Genomic DNA, 20,605 nt, shown 5'->3' on the forward strand with positions numbered 1-20,605 from the left:
AATATACTACTCTATTCATACTGTTAAACAACCATCACCTATGAAAAGTAGTGTTAATGGGCCAGTATTTTTAACATTTCTGGAGAAATACTTATTAAATGCAATGTTCTAAGTTGAAAGTTAATCAAACAAATATACATAATTGAAATATAATTACATCACACAAGCTGAAGTTGTACAAAGTACCTATGGAAGTGATAGCAATTATCTTTCACTGTTTTAGTCAGCACTATATTAACTTCGAGTCCCCACTTTTTTTTTCCTATTGTAAGTGGGATCATCAAGCTTCGGTAATCTTTTTTTTCCACATTAGCATCCTATTTGAATAGCCCAGACAAATATCAATGCTATATAATAAAAACACACACACACACAATCAATAGAGCCATTCTAAATATTGAAAACAGTTTCAAAGGCCAAGTTGAATAGATACGTTTGACTTATGGCCCTCTGTGATCAAGAAGATCAACTTCACAGCCAGAAAGACTGTCCCTCAGATAGCGAGGCTGAAGTGATTATGGCATACTAAACAAGAGAGATCGCAAGGAAGACCTTTCTTAATAATTAAATAGGCTCACAACAAGCACTAATGAGAAAGGAAAGAGTGAGGCTTGAGAGAATGAAACAGCCTACCCAAATGAAAAACTTCCCAAAGAGATATTCCACACAGAATCTGGAGATTCTCCCTTTCTGGTATAAAGCTTTTAAGGTTAAATCTTTAAACTGACCCAGAAAAATAAGAGATATTATTTAGCCTTACATATTTTAAAACTGCTTTAAATTTTGGATACTGATGTAACTGCTAAATTATTAATGAATTCAATAAATGAGCTAAATTTTAGAGGAAGATTCCTTCTTTTATTTAAATTAAAATTTAGTAAATCATCATCAAAACATAATGATTCTTCACTTATTTGTATCTTAATTAAGGTTCTGAATCTACTAATTAACAATTGCCACACTTTTGCATAAAAAGAAATTGAGACACCCTACACATGCACAATTTTTATATGTCAGATTTTAGATTTCAAAGCGAGATTTAAAATTGAATTAAAAAATTTTAAAAATCATCTCTTTGGCTCGTATGAAATGTAGAAGGTCAAACCGAATTTAGCTTAAGATATCTTCAGTTGCTTTTTAAAGCATTCTGTTGTTTAAGATAGAGCCCAGATCTTAAGGTCAGCATTTCATAAAGATTTGTAGAAGTAAGATATCCATTTCCACTGTATTTTCTTCTCCACTCCTCAAGTACTGATTGAAAAAGATTTCATCACCCTGTTCGTCTCAGAGACAGCTCAGGATCTTTTGAAGTTTAAGATGTATGGGGAGTGGGGTTATAAAAAAAAACTATCTCTGACATTCTTTACCATTGAAACAGCAATAAGAACAAAGCATCAGTTTTAAAGGGTTAGCTAATCTTATATTTACAGTGTCCAACTGTTTTCAGAAAAAGGTATACTACTAGAAAAACTGCAAATTATTTTGAGAAGGGCAGAGCAATGTTAAGAGAGCAGAAAGCACTGACTGTTGTTTTAAGATGACTCAGAAGGATTTTTGCTAGCCTTGAACCTCAGGCCATCAACCTATATGTCAAAAAGTTCTATTAACAGGGATTTATAGAAAGCCAAACCGTAATGCAAGTCTCTTAGACCAAAGCCAACCTACGCTACTACAAGATTCATCCACATCTAAACACGAAGTGGGTTTGCACAACTCTTCCTTCTTTCACTTTCCCTTTATTAAGGAAACTGGGTCAAGTGTTGTTTGCTCTCAGTTTCAAATCAAATTATAGGGAGGGATGCATTCCCAAGACTTTGATAACAGTGGATATGACACTCCTACAACTTGCATAATATGCGCTGATAGCTTTTAACATGCAAACTGATAAAAGTTTAAGATAGCCCTCCTACAATTCTGGAACTGGGGATCTTTGAAACATCTGGATCTTTCTACCGTCTCATGTGTACTACTGAACTAAAACTGGAAATAAAAAACTTGAAGGCAAAACATCTAGTAATAAAGAGCTTTTCCAAAAGTTACTAGCAGGGATAAGGCATGCTGGTTCTTGTCTTCAACTAATAGTTAATGTATTTGTTTGGGCAGAGGCTCTGAAGCTGGCATAAAGACTGTAGTTCATGTGATACTTACAAGCATTAAACAAGTACTTTGATGGAAAATCAGCACATCAGATGAGAAAACAACAGAGCTCATTAACAGCTGCTGAGTCATCTAAGCCTCCAGCTGCAATCACTGGGCACACACAATGTAACTTCTAACCTAAAGGCTCAACCTAATGATGGGAGGTAATCTGGATCTGATTTGATTCAGCACTTCTTGTAATTTTCATAAAACAAAAAATGCAACGGAGACATAGAAGGATTAAAACCAAGAATCATGCCAACTATAATAACATCTTTTGGAATAAAGGCATGTTTACATCATGAATAATTATTGGCATGGATCTGTGTGGCCAGAATTCCGTTGTAGCAATAGCACAAATTCAGTAGTATAGTTTAGTTTAGTTCAGTTTATTTGATGTGTATACCGCCCTACTCCCGAAGGACTCAGGGAGGTGAACAGCCACAAGATAAAAACACATAAATACAAAATTTAAAAACAGAATAAAACCGAATTAAACAATTTGGCCGAAGACAGATTTAAAAACACCCCAATAAATTAAAAACAAATTAAAATTTGTGTTTCAAAACGCAAATTTAAAGTAAAGAAATATCAATACTTTTTGGACATCAGAGAATCAAGTAAAACATAATTTAGGCTAATGATAACATTGTCAAACTATATATAACTTGATTTAAGAATAATGTGCTTAGAACAAGGAAATAAAGAGTAACTAGATGTTTTGGATGCAATAGAATCAAGTAATGTGGAGACAAAAATCTCAAGAACCAAATAGATTTATTTGATTAAAAGCAATCTGATAACTGGGACACTTCATTTTCTGTCCAATTCCAACAGTAGATAGAGAATCCATCTAGAACAGGGCTGTCAAACTTGCGGCTTGCGAGCCAGATGCGGCACGCGCTGGCCATGCCCATGCCCAATTTAGTGAAAGGGGGGAAAGTGCCAATACATCACGTGACACCGCCATGACGACGTGAGTTTGACTCCCCTGATCTAGAAGAAGCAACACCAAAATGTGATCTATTGCATCATCCAATAACATTTCGGTGATATGCCAAATTAGATCTCTTCTCATAATTTTGGAATCTGGAAAACAGTTGTGTTTTGTTGGTTTTAATTTACGCAACCAACTTGAACTAGTACTGTGCTTCTAAAAAAGGAATGCTTTTAGCTACATGCAAAGAGATGGAAAATCAGACCAATGATTCCCATTATTCTATCCAATTAGGTACACAGAAGATTCATCCTCCCTGGCATAAAAGTTTGAAATGGCACTGGAAACTTATGCTGTTTCATTCATTAATTTATAGCAAAATATTAGGGCTCTCTGGAGAGAAAAAGAGTATCAAAAACAATGAAGAAGCCCTATTTCTTCCAAAATATTCCATATTTGACATTAAAAAAACAGGTAGGAGGCTGCTCCCATGCAAACAAGCCCATAATAGTAGGAATATAATATCAATCTCTTTTTCTTGCAGCGAGAAGATTTTTCTTCAAGTAATTGATTCTAAACCGAAACCCTGTTTTAAAATTAAATGCAAATATTCTCAGGTTGCTACATTTAGAAGCATTTAACAACTCATAACTTGTCATGGACTGAAACCCCTTGTAATTAAATTGTGAAAAAGAATTTATAAAATGGAGCTAAGAAAAAAAACACCACCTGCACAATTACTGTAAAGCACATGACTTTTTTTCTTTTAATAGAATTAAAGAAGAAAAAATATCGGATGCTTTTATTTATTTATTCAGCCCAGGCTTCCCCAATCTGCAGGTATACAAAAGGTTAATGGGAAATATGATCCAAATATCTGAAAAATATTTGTGTTTGAGGAATGCTGATTTAGATGAAAGGCAAGAAGTGCATGTTACTCAACCAAGTTCAACACTACTTTTTAGAAAGATATGAAACTAGAATCCCTGACAAGACAAACATTACCATCAATAGAAGAAATTATTTGTAGCTCAGAGTTGAACTGTAGAGTCATTGATCTCTCTAATTTTGGTTGTTTACTTGCAGAGCTTTCATTACCAAACTAACTTCTTAAGTGCTAGAAGGGAGTGGAGTGTGTTTTCTATTTATGTTTATATATGGATACACATGGACAGATGAAACCATAGTTTCAATTTGGAAATTGTGTGCATCATAGACCAAGCGAAGTCCAAAAATGCTAGGAATTCCTGGAACCTTGGAACTCAGACAAATTAACCATCAGCAGGGACACAGAGGTAAACAACATTTACGTATCATTCAAAAGAGACAATTAAAACTCTAAAATGGAAACAAAATGACCAGAACACCTCATCCCCAGCAATCAACAATGATCTAAACTGAGATTATCATCACAATTAATACCAGGTCAACAATCAAGCAGTAAACAATATGCAATTCAAGGAATTATTGTGAGACTAGGCCTAAGATGCCATACCTAAAGATAAAGCAAGCACATAAACAGGGTGGACAAAAGTCGGGAAAAGTTCTGTCAGGGAAAGTAGGAAGGAACCAAATTGTTAAGGAAAAAAAGGAAAAAATGGCACCTGAATCAGAAGTTGGGCCCGAGCACATGGGAAGCCCCTCCCCAAGTCCAACCAACAAGAACAAAGCAAGGACTTTGGGGATAAAAGGTGTCCTGAATCCCACCCACTCCTTGAAACATCTTTGCCTGAGTGTGTGTGTACGAAACCTCAGAGAGCACCAAGGACTCCACATTTCTATCAGTTATGAGCAGAAAAAAGACAGCATCCATCGCCAGACACCAATCCCAATTCTTTACATGCTGCTTTATAACCTGGTAACCTGATGTGTGTTTTTTTACTCCCTACAATTCCATTCATTGGCCCTACCTGTTGGGGCTGATGGGACTGAAAACCAATACATCTGGAACAGTGGTGGGTTTCAAAAAATGTTACTACCCGTTCTGAGGGTGTGGCTTGTTGGGCGTGGCATGGCTTGTTGGGTGTGGCAGGGGAAGGATACTGTAAAATCTCCATTCCCACCCCACTCCAGGGGAAGGATACTGCAAAATCCCCATTTCCTCCTGATCACCTGATCGGGAGGCAGAGAATAGATGGGGGCAGGTCAGAGGCGGTATTTACCGGTTCTCTGAACTGCTCAAAATTTCCGCTACCGGTTCTCCAGAACTGGTCAGAACCTGCTGAAACCCACCTCTGATCTGGAAGCACCAGGATACCCAACAGCTGCCACTACAAAATGTGGACAGCCATTTGGACCAAATTCATGGCAATTTTGTTTTTGGTATTGTTGTTCCTCATATCAAAAGTAAAATCTGTAAAAGCCCAACCATGTCTAAAACCATTCTGATCTTGATCTTCTCTGTATGGGATCAGTTATGTACTAAATGATGTAGGATTATTGTTTCGATCCCTCTACATTTTTTGCCTTTTAATCATTTTATCCACTCCTTCCTTGAAGATGATTTCAGAAGAATCAGAATACCAATATTTAAGATATGGACGTTAGACTCTGTTGTGCTTATTTATGCTTTGCAAATATACTGTAGTAGTTATCTTTTCAGAGGCTTTTTCAGGAAATTTTACCTGATTCTGTATTTATATTGGTTTGTTACTGTTTGATTTTATTATATTGTAGTTTGCTGTATTTACATTATGGGACAATTTGATTAAAAAATAAGCTATGAATTTAATAATGAAACAAATAAAATAAAATCTTCCTCAGAAGACATAAAATCAGTGTGTATAAACACACTCCTGGTAACTGCATTCAAAATAGCTGTTTATAAACTATAAGAAATTATTTAGTACTAGCTGTACCCGGCCATGCGTTGCTGTGGCCCAGTCTGGTGCTTCCGCTGGGCTAAAAGAGCGAGGCTCAAGTTCCAAACTCTCCATGAACATTTGGTGGGCGTGGCCAACTCGGCCACTCACTTTCATCAGTCACATGACAGCCCCCGAGCCACACCTACCCAGCTGGTGATTAGGGCAGAGAACCGGTTGCTAAAAAACAATGGGAACCACAAAATCCTCCCTCTCTGTCTCCCCCTCTCTCTTTGTATCTCTCTATGTCTCTCTCTCTCCCCCCTCTGTATCTCTCTATGTCTCTCTCTCTGCCCCTCCTCTGTATCTCTCTATGTGTGTCTCTCTCCCCCTCTCTCTGTATCTGTCTCTTTCTCCCCCCTCTGTATCTCTCTCCCCCTGTATCTCTCTCTGTGTCTCTCTATCCCCCTCTCTGTATCTCTGTCTCTCTCTCCCCCCCTGTATCTCTCTATCTCTCTCTCTCCCCCCATATCTCTATGTGTCTCTCTCTCCCCCTCTCTATCTCTGTCTCTCTCTCTCCCCCCTCTCTGTATCTCTCTCTGTCTCTCTCTCTCCCACCTTCTTTCTCTGTATCTCTGTATGTGTCTCTCCCCCCCCCGTCTCTCTGTATTTCTCTATGTCTCTCTCTCCCTCTCTCTCTGTTTATCTCTGTCTCTGGCCCGGCCTCTTCTGCATCCCCCACCATCACCCTTACCTTTTCAGGCCAGGCCTTTGTAGCTCTCCGCACTACAGCAGAAACTCAGGGGGCCCCTCCATCCTCCCTACACAGATGTTGTCTGGGGGCTTGACGGGGAGACGCATAGCAGAGAAAGGAAGGGAACGGAAGGGAAGGGAAGGGAGGGTGGGAGGGGGTGCGGCGGGGGTTCGAGGCTGGTTTGGGGCTTCCCGCCTGAAGGAAGAAAGCGGCAAAGTTAGGAGCCATGCACACACCACTGGACCCCTGCTGCGCAGTTCTCCTCCCCTGCCTGCTAAGGGCAGGGGAATGTTTAAATCCTCTGCTCTTCCAGGCGAAACGAAGGAGGGCCGGCCATCCTCCCTCCTGCCCGTTTCTGTCCCCCGAAGCCTCCCCGGAGCCCCTTTTCTGCCAGAGGCCGAAATTTTTGTGTAGGCTCCATGAACTGCCAGAGTGCCCACCTGGGAATCAAAGGCGGTGCTGGTCAAAGGCGACCCCGAGGCTTCAGTTGCCTGCATCTCCTGCTCACCGACCGGATTCGCATAGCGCCGGTTAGTGGCTGGTCTTTCTGACCTTGGGGCCCGTGGTAGCGCTGGGCCAGGCACAATTCAGGCCAGGCGAGGGACGGAGGGTTCCCACTCGGCGAACCCAGGCAGCCTCATTGCCAGGTGTTCTTTGGAAGGAGCCCCGAGAGCGGCTGGCAAGGGGGATGGGCAGCAGCGGTGGGTGAGGCTAGTTTGCGGGGTGGCCAGGGGAGGGGGAGGTCAGAGCCAGGCTTGGGCGGGCCACGCCCAGCCCTAGAAGCGCCGGCTGCGAGGGCTTCCCGGTGGGGAGCCGGCTGCCTACCTGCCGAGCCTGGTGGCAGGATATGGCCCTCGGGCGTCTCTGCCTTCCAAATGCGCAGTTTCTTGGAAGCAATATGGAGAGTCTAAATATAAGGAGCAGAAATCTGTTGGGCGTAATCAGGGCTGGGAGGCTGCCATGTTGGTTTTACGTCCAGCAGATGGCGCTGTTTTTCAATGTTTGTCAATGTCTTTCAAAGTTTTCCAATGTTTTTCATGTGCGGTTATGTGATGATTTCTCTATTTAAGAGGGGAGAGAGAGTTAACCAATAGCCCAGAAGCTCTAGGAATGTAAACCTAGTTTAAGAGCACATTTTAAAAAAGAAAAACAAAGCAACAAGATGTATCTGGAGTTTAATTAGTCATATGACTGAACCACTGAAAACACCGGAGTGTAATTAGATGCCTCGAGGCTTATTTGAATCTAAGGTATAGAATTCAGCAAGATTAAAAAGTATCAGTCAAAAAAAAAAAAGCGTTCTCACTGCTGAAATGCCTGATATGTCAAAAATCTCTACTGCTGCAGCAGAGCAGTTGTAATAGTACTAAACTGATCAATGAAACCCGCAGTGCAGAATTAGAGAACCATATTCACTGACTGGATGGGGCAATCTGAACCTCTCAATTTAACAAGTTGCAAGGATGAAATTGGAAATACTGCCCCAAGTCCCTGCAGGATGTAAATGCCACAGAAGAAGAAGAAAAAGCATTGTACTAGCTGTAGGTTATTAGATATAGGCTGATAAGAATTCCTGTTTTATCTAAATAACCTCTACTCTAAATCAAGGCTGGGCTATATAACATTCAGCATTTTTGTTTCTCACTGCATAGGGATAAGGCGTGCATAAGAGCACGAGCGTGCCTACCATCCCTGTCCTAATGTTTCCTCTATTTGTATCTATTTTATGTATCCAATCCATGCTTATACTTATTACCTAACACGTTCTTGACAAAATGAATAAATAAATAAATGAAATAAATTTTAAAAAGGTGAAACCTTAGTAGATTTGTCAGGAACAATCTAGTTTGGTGAGGTTTATGGGGCAAATCCAATATATAGCATATATCATAACATGATTTTATTTTTGCCCCAATGGGAAATATCCAGTTTTAGGGGGAAGGAGAGATTTGGGTGGTAGTGAATTATTACCTTCTGCTACTGCTTACTGCATCCTTTCTGGCTCTTTAAAAACATCAGAAACCTAAAAAAAAAACCCTATTCTGACTATCAGAGAGTTACATGCAACCTGTTACTCTGGGCAAATAAAAACATTACTATAACACTATATAAAAGAAATATTAAAATGTAGCCATACGCTATTTTGTTATCTTGCCAGGTCTGGAACATGCATGAGGTTAGAACCCACAGCAAATTACATCTCTGCAGTCTGCTTATGAAAATATGTACGAAAAGTCCTTGAGTAGGAAGCAAGTCAAAAAACAGGGCAATAATATGACAAATCAATTCCAGTCTCATCAGCTTTTATTAGCAAATTTTTTTTTTAAAAGTATCAGAAAAAGAACACTCAAACAAACCTGAGTCCATATGCCTGGAACTCTTTCGAAGTCCATTCAGTCGTTTCTGTGTAATTAAAGACACATCAGTTGAGAGATTACTTTCTAAAATAGAAATAGTTCCTCTTTTCATGTAAATTCTATTCAATTAGAGCACCATTACTTCACATTGGTGTTTCCACCCCCAAATCTTCCAGTCTTATGCTGACCTGAGATTTTCTTCAATTCTGCTGACCAAAAAAACGCTAAGAACATGACCAGAACTCTACAAGTCAATTCACGTAATTTCAGCTAACAAAAAAGAACATGTGAAAAAAATGTATAGTTGAATCAGTATATATGTCCTTCATCGTTTACTTCATTCCATAAAATAAAGGAACTAAAAAAGAATTGCTAATGCTCTCCACATTCACATTTTCAGTTCAAGGTGTTTTGGCCTGCAGAGGCAGCACCAATTCTTCTTTCCTGCTACAAGTGGTACAATTCATCTCACCAATGCAAATGCAGGAAGCTGTAGGAGGCTGTGAAGAACAGCCAAGCAGAGTGAAATGAAGCAATGCAGCCATTTGCTTCACCCTTAGCTGCAAAAGCACATGATGTTTCATGAAACAGTTTCAGGTGTGCTTTGTTTTCTTCTTTGTTGAAGTGAAACACGCCCTTGAAGGCCTGTACATTCCTAAAGTTTCATGCATACAGTTGTTTACAAGAACTTCTTGATTGCTGTAACGTGATTGCTGCAAAGCTGCCATTTGTCCTACATTTAAAACGTCTTGCAAATTCTGAAATTGAAATGATACTGTTTGAACAATTTGCAACTGAGCACTTATCCCTTGATTGCATGTTGGTGAAGTGCTTGGAAAGGAGACATATATTCTTAAAAAATCCTCCAGAGCAGTACTGCAAGTGGAACATTGAAGCTCCTCATCTCAGATCCAAAAAAAAAAGCCACTCAATGAACTTTAAACCAGATCTAGAGCTGCTTCTGAACTGAAAGAAATGCCTTCAGACCGTTTATAAATATTGTTTTTTTTTTAACATTTTACTAATCAAAGCTTAGTATTAAAAGTTGCTGCATCAACTTCTAACTGACTGGTGGGAAAGGTATGCCTGGAACAGAATTCAAAAACACTCTTGCATCACCCCTATTATATTAGCATCCATATTGTAAAAGCTTTGTTGCCCCATTCAAACCATCCAGTTCTCCCATTGTTGATTAGCCTCCTCCATAGAGGTCTATGTCAATCAGCCACGGCCAACTCGCCACAGGCAACTCACCATAGGTAACTTGCCGTGGGACACTTTGCCATGGGACAACTCGCCATGGCCAATTCGCTGGACAACTTGCTCCGGGACAAGAGTTGCACTAATATCAAAGAAATTGTGGAATAGAATCATTAAAGAAAGGATGCCAAAGGAAGGACAGAATGAAATGTGAATGACAAAAATTAAAATAATGGTATTATTTATTTTAAATAATTAAACTGAATTGTTAAATTGTCTGGCAGCAAGTTGGCCGTGGCAAGTTGTCCTACGGTGAGTTGACCATGGTGAGTTGACCCCAATGAATTGTCCCACGATGAGTTGACCATGGTGAGTTGTCTACAGTGAGTTGGGTATGGTGAGTTGGCCTCAGCAAGTTGTCCTATTCCGCCTCCATGGTGCTACTGAAGCAGTATAACTTCATCCTACCATGCAACAGTTCAAGCTTTATTGTACAAAGCCACACAAAAATATCAATTGTTTCTAAAATGTATATGTATGTTATTATAGTTAATGTTTGAATGTGTGTAAAACTTTTGAACAGCAATTACAAAGTTCACCTTCTATCAAGAACATGTTTTCACCATAAAAGAGGACTTAGCATATTAAAAGGTCACTGCAGTAATGAGTATGCAGTAATGATGTACTGTAGTTGGAAGGAACATATGAAAAATGTTTGGTTTTATGGAGAAGAACAGACACAATCTTGCCCAGAAAAGAAAAGAAGAAGAAAAAGAAAAGAAAAAACAATATTAAAAAACATGATCGCTTTATATTTGATAGTTTTTATGGAGAAGATAAATGAAAAATAGAGGAAGTATCAATTATTCTATATAGGTAACTTTCTTGCATGACTGTGATCCTTCCAAAATGTGTTTGATTTCCTAAAACACACACAGTTTTCTCTTAAAAGCAGAGATTCAAAAGCTATCATTTTCATTTAGAGAAACATTCTATCTAACCACATAAAAGAACAGAGCACTTTTGAAAAATGCAGTTATAATAAAGGTAATTTATCTTTCATTTTTAAGAAATCTATAAGACTGCCAAAATTGGGGACTTTTATTATTTGCATAGTACATAAGGTAAATTACTGAGAAGACACAGTATTAGAAAAATCTTTCATAATCTCCATATTAAGATTGGATGGAAGAAAAAATACGTTCCAAAACACCTTTTAAAACCCTGCCTTCATTCAGCTCAGAGCTGCAAACTTCCCAGACAACTTCAAGTACAGAACAAATCTAATTTCTACTACTGTGTAGTCATATGAACTGCATTTAATTTTAGTATTTAATTTTATTTCTAAGAATACATGTAAATCAAATTCAATTAAAAACTAAAGGGTTGGCTTTTTCTCCCTAGCAACCCAAGTAGGACTGGGCATAAAAAAATCATTCAGGAACTTCATGGGCCAGATGGCACTCCATTCCAGACACAGAATTTTAAAAAAAAAAAAAAAACCTGCATATTTTAATTTCTTTCACTTTTTAACTCACTTTTAAAATTGGTCCACAAACTTTCCAGTTGAAAATAAAGACAGTTAAAGTTTAGACCCGCTTTTTAAAAAATGACAAGACTTTCTCTAAAACCTAATTAACTGTGTTCTACCCTGGAGCTTGGCATATATGTATTCAGGGTGCTAGGACACTCCAACAAAAAGAAAAATGAACAGCCTTAATTTCATTGCCAAATGCTTGAAAGGTCATAAAGAAAGTAAGTTCAAGCATATACTACAAATATATTGTAGTCAATTTCTCTCTGCCAACAATGACTTTAAATTTGACATTATATATTTTCCCAAGAAATACAGTGTAGTCTTATATTTGTGCCCTTAACCTTAGACTGAGATAGTTTACTAAGCAATTATTACTTCTAATAGGAATCAGTAAGTTACAATTTAGGCCCATGAATATCATCATTTCCTGAAATTCACTTTGCAACTGTAATACTGAATGGGTAGCTGGCAAACTCTGTACTCTAGTGCCAAATATACTCAGGCTGTCCTACCCTTCATAATTGGTGAATGATTAATTTTCTACTCCCTCAAAGCTTTCCGATTTCTGATCATTCCCATTCCATAATATGCTACCTGTACAGCAATTTTATCATTAGTGCAACTGCAGCTGTGCTGAATCTGTCCATCAGTGGTTTCCTCTGATGAATAACAGGGCTTCACAGAGAATATTATGCAAAGCAAACACAAATTATTTCCCCCCAAAGAGAGGAAGAAAATATTGTTCTATGAACAAGTTTAATTTGCTCTCAGATTAATGGTCAATTCTTAATAGCTGCCACTTCACTGCAGAGTTTAAGGCAAACACTGTTTGATAGAGATCTGTATTTTGAAATCAAAAACTTAATATTCCAGTTCCAAAGTTCTTTCCACAAGTGAATGAAGTACACTTCAAAAATTATAAATGTTGCTCTTAATAAAAGCAAGATTAAAAAAAAAGAATGAATGGTTAAGTAATCGAGTCCCGCTTGTCTTTTCATTGCTCCCAATTAATTTCAGATTCTTATATTTTAGAGCTATATTCAGAAGGAAACTACACAATTAACGCACTGTAGTCCGCACACAGTGTAACAATAACCACCCTAGCTTCTTTTTATAAACTCCCCAAATGATCCATTGTCCTGAAATTAACTTCCCATAGAACAAATGTCACTTACCATGATCATTCAGTCAAAGTGTTTACATTTGCTAAGCAATTCTTAGACAACTTTATAAAATCGGCATTTTGCTGCTCAATTTATTGCTCACCAATTGAGAATGGCAGAGGATTGTATTCATTCATTAAATTCTATATAAATATATCTTGGAAATTTAGACCATGTTACTCTCCTGCTGCATTATGGACTAGCCCTTACTTGTGAATTTACTTTGTTTTTTCTTGCTACGTGCTTTCTGTTAATCTCCGGTACGCTGAAAAGATTTGGAAGAAAATTATGCAAAACCTGCAATACTTGTTAAAACATGGTCCAAAATGGATGAAGAACATGCAGGATTTCAACTGCAGAGTTATGCATTTAATAGCTGCACTCCCTGAAATCAATATAACTTAACAATGTTTCATTTTCAGCAGTTCGATCTTTTGTTTCTCTTTTTAATCTAGGATTAATGCAAGGAGTGCATTCTGAAGGATTTCCTTCAGAAATCATCATATCTTAAAAAAACCTCTTACCTTCTGTCAGGGCTAAAAGACAGATATGAAAAAGGAGGCATTTTGATCATATCCACAACAAATACTGTATCAAATCAAAAAAAGAAGAAAGAAAAAAAGAAAAGGCACACTTACCTCATGTTTCAGGGTTCCATGTTCTGAAACAAATGTAAAAATTGGCATGGTCAGTGACAGAACGCTCACTGTACAACAATAATCCCTAGCTCAGGGATACAGTGAGAGTACACAGAACGACTTTGTTTTGCTAGCTGATAACCTGTTTTATGCTCCAACAACCCTGAGGCTCAGCTAGTTATTTTGCAACTGTGTTTACTTTTATTGGCTCAAGTCAGGCAGCACTGAACAGCTATAAAAAGTGCTGGGTTTATGCTTAACTCCATGACACACAGCTTTCTGAACCAATAGAGTGCCTAAAATCTCTGAAACACTCTAAAGTCTGCAGAAACTTACAGAGGTGAACATTTTCCAGTTTTAAAAGTATACAGTGATTTGAATCCTGACTTTAGCATAGAGCAATTGCAGTTTCTTCTTCCCAAAAAACTATATCCAGAATATATTATTATATGTCTAGTATTATTATTACATTATATTACATTGATTTCTCATTCTGATGTAAGACTTATATGGAGTTTTTTCATTACACAATGTGCATATATTTTGTGCACATTTCTCTGATAGACAAAACATACCAAATCCTAGCCTGTCTTAAGCCAAATATTGAAAGAGCTTTGGACTGATCCACATATATATGACAATCCCAGATCTGCACACTTTCCATCGTACTCTCAAGTCCTTTTTATTCCACCAAGCTGGTCTGGCCTAATTTTTCCCCTTTTTTCTTTGTTCTTTTTACAATATACATTTTAATCTGTTTTTAAATTATTGGGGTGTTTTAAATTTGTCTTGGGCCAAATTGTTTAATTCGGTTTTATTCTGCTTTTAAATTTTATATTTATGTGTTTTACTTTGTGGCTGTTCACCGCCCTGAGTCCTTCGGGAGTAGGGCGGTATATAAATCTAATCAAACAAACAATCATTGTCTTAGACAGTAGATTCAGTAAGTGATTGGCACATGTGAATGAAACATTACAAAACTTGTCCTATAAACAGAATGTTCATATTTCTTCTTTTAACTTCAAAAATACTACCGTGTTTCTCCGAAAATAAGACCCTGTCTTATATTTTTTTTTGAAATATAAGTGCTTGGCCTTATTGCCATGCGCTCAAAAGCCTGATTGGGCTTATTATCAGGGGATGTCTTATTTTGGGGAAAACAGGGTATTCTAGATCCAAAAACCAGCTGGATGAGCTTTGAACATTCAAGAACACTCATTTGCATTTATCAAATTATAGTTCTCCTCTAAAGGAATCCTGATTTGATATGGGGGAAGAAAGATTTAAGTTATTGCCAAGATCCTCCAGCCATAATTCTGATCCAGAAAGACTTTTTTATATCCTAGCCACTATTTGTTTTAATCTGAGCCAGTTCACTACATTCATTTTGAATCATCAAATTTTGAATCAATGAATCATAAGAAATCATGTGATAGATATGTATGTATGAACTAGTCACTGCAGATAGCTATGTGGATGGCTAGATAGATAATCAAAAGGAAGCTACTGGAATTAAAATATTGCAGATTTTTTTTATTAAAAAAAGAAAACAGAACAAGCAGTGTTCTGCATGATATATTTTGAAATGCAATATTAAAAATGTAGAGGAACCACAAAGTAAAATATAAAGTTCATATTTGCGAATATTTCTTACAAAATCAAATTGAAAACTATCATAATTAATATTACAAAATAAAAATAATCAAGCTCTTAAAAGATCATGAAATGGTGCTTAGCTCTCTCCTTTTTTTAGAAAACACAGCCCTATTATACTATGGTAAAACTGGTTTACTTCACAAGACGGTATATACTTTAAAAATAAGGGGAAAAGCAAGAGAGAGCTGGATTATATATGCATCATAAAATGGCTTATGAGCAACGAACTTCAAATTAGAACATTTTAATATGCACTCAAAGTAACACACAATTCAAGACATGAGTGGACATGCCCTCTATTTTATTTGAATAGCTTCTCATAACATGAAATATGATTCTCCTAATTTGACAAGAGAGATGTTGTAATGCACAAGCTAGGATTGTTTAATTTTAGGCAGTTATCCAGGAATTTCTTCTCTCCATTGCACAACTGAAAAACCGACCCCAAGTAGACTATTATGCAAAATGGTTTTAAGAACCTACAAATCTTGTTGATTGCATCCCACCACTGATGTGTGAAAAATGGGTCTTATGTCTACAGGAAGATCGTAATGAGAGATAGTGAATTCTAGTCAGCACAATCTTTTCAGATAAAGGTGAGGTTGTGGGATCGCCCATTTGCACTCCAGACAGCTGTTCCTCATGAGCAGACTGTAAATACTGTCAACATAAGCTGATGGGTTGAGTGTCTAGGAGTCAAAAGATTTCAATCAAGCTCACAGTCATAATGCAAACTATATGAACACAAGGTACACACAAACCTCGCTTTCTTAAAAACTTTTGGATGTAATTAATTTATAGTTAAAGAGAGCTATTCTGATTAGAAGGATAGGAGAATCAAACCTGGGGAGTCAACAGTCTTGCATGTTTTTTTAAGTGGGCTTTTCCCATGCTGCTGAGAATCAAACTGATTTTCAATAAATGGTTGCTAACATGGTATATTAATTTTCAGATCCATACGCTTCATTGCATCTTACAAAGACCTTGGCAAAATGGAGTACACATATTATGCATAAGTAGATGGGAAAACTAGAGCAAGTGGATGAATTTATGTACTTTGTTTTACTATAGACAGGGAAATAGAGGGAGGAAGGTGAATTCATACAAATGCTGATCATTGGAAGTTAGTACAGGTAGTCCTTGACTTAAACAGGTTACTTAGCAACCATTCAAAGTTACAATGGATTACCTTGGGACTACTAACGACCCAGATTCAAATTTCTGATACTTTGGGGGGGGGGGTATGGTCACCTGACTGACTTGTTTTACGACTATGGACAGGTTCCATTACGATCATAAGTTGAGAACTATCTGTAGTCTCTTGTGAGAAATGAATGTTCGTCCAAGAAGTCAAAGTGGCTTTTAATGCTTTTGCTCCTTTTCGTTAAAAGAATTGAGAATTGGGGCACATCAGGAGAAATATAAAAATAAACTGAATGCTGTGGAAATAGGAAACTAAAGTGCATGTGGTAAAACAAAACAACATAGGATCAAGAAGAAAGGATCATGCAAAATGAATGAGGTTGTCATTATGTTGAGGGTGAAACACTGAGTATCTTGGTTTGGTTTCAGAGTTAAAGAGTGAGAGTGGAATATTCAAAGACTGCGAAATTTGTGATCAAATGGAGTTCTTGGGATCCTGAAAAACAGACTCTTTAAAAACAAAAAGACACTGAATTGTCACAGGGACACAGTGCAAACAAAGATGGTTTTCAAGGTAGAAAGATATGGAACAGTATTGGCAACATTTAAGATGTGTGGACTTCAACTCCCAGAATTCCCCAGCTAATTCTGGGAGTTGAAGTCCACACATCTTAAAGTTGCTAAGTTTGAGAAGCATGGGTGTGAAAGGATAGAGCAAATAAGAGTTTGTGCAAATTAGATTTAATTAAATTGCCTTTTCTTTTATTTTCTTACCTCACACTTTGAATTTCGGTTGCTTACTGCCTTTTTATTTCATATTTGCACTTTGCATATTGTTGTTTACTCTAAAAACAAACAGTATGCTGGATATGTTCCTTTTTTATTTTATTTTTTTATTATTATTTTTTGGTATCCATAGCATTTTTCAAAATTGTATTTTTAGGTCTTGTTCCACATGAAAAAGCTGCTGACTTCTGCTTTAAAAATATACCTAAATATATAAAACCTAAATGCAAAAAAATACCTAAATATGTAAAATCTAAATGAAATATATGTGCACACTCATAAGAAATTATGAGGTTACATCTGTCTGCTGGAAAAAATTCAAATTTACCTTTGCATAATACCCTAAAAATCAAAAGAGCTGAGTGTTTTTCCATTTTTTTGTTACGTATTCTTTGAAAACAAAGGCAAAGGGATTGGTGTAACATTTTCCACCAGGACCGCTAGTTCCTATTTTTTTTAGCGTAATTACTATTCTGTTTCCAATTAAATTAACTGCAGTTTACTATTGATCTAATATAGTAAGGACTTTACAAATTAAATTTTAACAAGGTAGAATTTAGGCAATCAGGTCTAAGCTATACTCAGTGAAGGTGTCCAGGTGTTGCCATTCACTTTAGTTCCATTAACTTAAAAAAATATTCACAGTCACACCCTATACAGTCTTCAGACCTGCTGACTTGTGTGCTTATATAAATGTTTTTCTGGAAGGAAATCAAAATCTATCTTGCTAAAACAGAACACAGGTGTGATTAAACAGTGCTAATTAAGATTTTTTTAACTTCCCCTTTGCAGGCAGTTATGTCATTTATATTTATAAAATAATAATCACTGTTAGGAGGTCAAGTTACTTTTTTCAGGAGAGGGACCAATAACCAGACACTCAAAACAGAAATCTATTAGTGCTTTAGATAGTAGTAGACTTTTTCTAGATAATTAGTAGGCTTTTTCACCATCTAAAGGTTTGGCAGTGAAACTTAAATCTCAGCAAGCTTGCAACTTCCTTCCATATCAATTCCTAGAATAACAGAATTGGAAGGGACCTTGGAGTCCAATTCCTGCACAAACAGGACACTCTATACCCGTGATGGCGAACGTATGGCACGTGTGCCACAGGTAGGCACGCGAGCCCTCGCCCCAGCTGAGCTGTATATACATCCAACAGGAACAGGAAGTGCCTTACAGGAGCAGATAGAGGTAAATCCTAGAGAGGCAGGAAATGCATCACTGAACAATGGAGATGAATGCTAGAGAGAAATAACACTGCATACAAGGCAGACATAACACCTGTAACAGCGTAGGCGTAGTTGTAGGGAGCACCTACAACTGATGATGAAGGGAGAACAGCTGACTGTAGCACTCTCTAGATGTGTGGACTTCAATTCCCAGAATTCTCAGCAATGGCTGTGCTGGCTGGCAAAATCTGGATCTTGTACTTAACTTATCTAGAGAGCATTACTCTGTTTGGGGAAAGCAGAGAATGGGGGGGTGGGAGTGTTTCAGTCTCATCACCAGAATGAGTGATTGATACAGAATTGATCGCTGTAGCATTTCACTGAGTTATATTTTGAGCATTAACCCATTATTTTAAAATAATGAAATGCAAGTATCTGGCTGCTTGCTATATTCTCTGCAAAACAGCAATACAAGTCTGGAAAATAAATCAGTATTCTTAACTAGCAATTACCAGACAGGATGATCAGCTTTGGAAGCATGACACAGCTCCATTTACTCAAAGCAGAAAGCAGACAGGTATAAAACCAGTGGTGGGATTCAGCCAGTTTGCACCACTTCGGGAGAACCGGTTGTTAATTTTCTGAGCAATTTGGTGAACTGGTTGTTGGAAGAAATCATTAGGGCAGAGAACCAGTTGTTAAATTATTTGAATCCCACCACTGTATAAAACCTGTCATTTTGGGGAAAGATTTTGCACACTCCTAATATTTATCCTTTCTTATCTTACACAACATTAAAATGTACAGTCCTGTGATTTGCCTCATCAATTGGTCACAAAAGTTTGCAGATTTTCTCTCAAGTCCTATCATGGGTGAAATAATTAAACGATTTCTATTCAACTGCCGGAGGCAAAGATCACATGCAGACAACTTCATGGATTAATGAATAAATTATCATATTACAACATCAAAGATGCAGGATGTTCTTCTCCAATTTATTTAAAACTTCTGACCTGATTTTCTAAAATTAGAAAACTGCCCTATTTAAATGATCAAATTATGAACAGAAGACAGGTTGATCTATTATTCTGTATACCTGCTGGAAGGGCTTTGTGAAAAATTTAAGTTGCCATGTTTGGTTTCAGTAATCTGAGTAAAAAATAAAAGCTTACTCAAAATTTCAAATGGCCTCCACATAAGGTTGTGAACAGTGGAGTATCTAAACCAGCATTTATGTTCCTTTAATGATCAAACAGATGCTTTTGAGAAGATTAAATAAAGGCATAAAGAATATAATTGCTTTCTGCCACTTTCACTGTCATGCCTAGAATCTACTATCTACTATTCCGACCTATGCTTAGTTCATAAGATTATTTATCAAAACGTCCTACCTGTAAATGAGTACTTTAATTTCAACTGTAATAACACAAGGGCTATCAATAGATTCAAACTCAATGTAATTCACTCTAATCTTGATTGTAGGAAATATGACTTCTGCAATAGAGTAGTAAATGTCTGGAACACTCTACCTGATCCTGTTGTTAGTCTCTCTAATCCCCATACCTTTTATCTTAAACTGTCTACCGTGGACCTTTCATGTTTCTTAAGAGGTCCCTAAGGGGGCGTGCATAAGCGCACCAGCGTGCCTACCATCCCTGTCCTACTGTCCCCATTTATATGTAATCATTCTATGTCCGTGATAGCGAACCTATGGCACGCGTGCCACAGGTGGCACATGGAGCCATATTAGTGGGCACGCCAGCTCAGCTCTGGGGCGCATGTGCGCACCGGCCAGCTGATTTTCGGGCCTTCTGGGCCCACCAGAAGTAGGGAAACAGGCTGTTTCCTGCCTCTGGAGGGCCTGGGGGGGTGGGGAAGGCCCGTTTTTCTTTCTTACCTGGCTCCAGATCCTCTCTATGTATCTGGTAACGGCGAAAACACCCTTTTCCCACTCCCTTGGAGGCCCTATGGAGGCTCAAAGGGCCCATTTCCCCACTCCTGGTGGGACAGGAAATGATGTTTTTTCCTGTCCCCAGCCTCCAGAGACTCCTAGAGAGGCTCCTAGAGACTTCTAGAGAGGTTCTGGAGGCTGGGGACAGCAAAAAATGTCACTTCCTGTCCCACCGGGAGTTGGGAAATGGGCCTTTTCAGCCTCCGTAGGGCCTCCAAGGGAGTGGGAAAGGCTGTTTTCACCGTTCCCAGATACACAGAGAGGATCTGGAACCAGGTAAGAAAGAAAAATGGGCCTACCAGGCCATCATGTGCCAGGAGCTGGGGGGGAGGGGGGAGGGGGTTGCACACACATGCGCGTGCGCACGTGCG

The 20,605-nt window shown here is 38.0% G+C and overlaps 1 protein-coding gene across 3 annotated transcripts in view; it reads right to left on the reverse strand.

The window, feature by feature from the left end:
• VAV3 (vav guanine nucleotide exchange factor 3) overlaps positions 1-20,605 on the reverse strand; it is a 187,364-nt gene that overhangs the window by 41,940 nt on the left and 124,819 nt on the right. For all 3 annotated transcript variants that reach the window (XM_034437390.3, XM_087890015.1, XM_034437391.2), the window contains exons 18-19: positions 13,527-13,549; positions 8,989-9,034 (exon numbers count right to left, since the gene is read on the reverse strand). In XM_034437390.3, coding sequence (XP_034293281.1) covers positions 8,989-9,034; positions 13,527-13,549 — 69 coding nt within the window. The remainder of the gene's footprint in view (positions 1-8,988; positions 9,035-13,526; positions 13,550-20,605) is intronic.

The sequence above is a fragment of the Pantherophis guttatus genome, chromosome 3 (assembly GCF_059756535.1).
Source record: "Pantherophis guttatus breed Tessera chromosome 3, ASM5975653v1, whole genome shotgun sequence".
NCBI lineage: Eukaryota > Metazoa > Chordata > Lepidosauria > Squamata > Colubridae > Pantherophis > Pantherophis guttatus.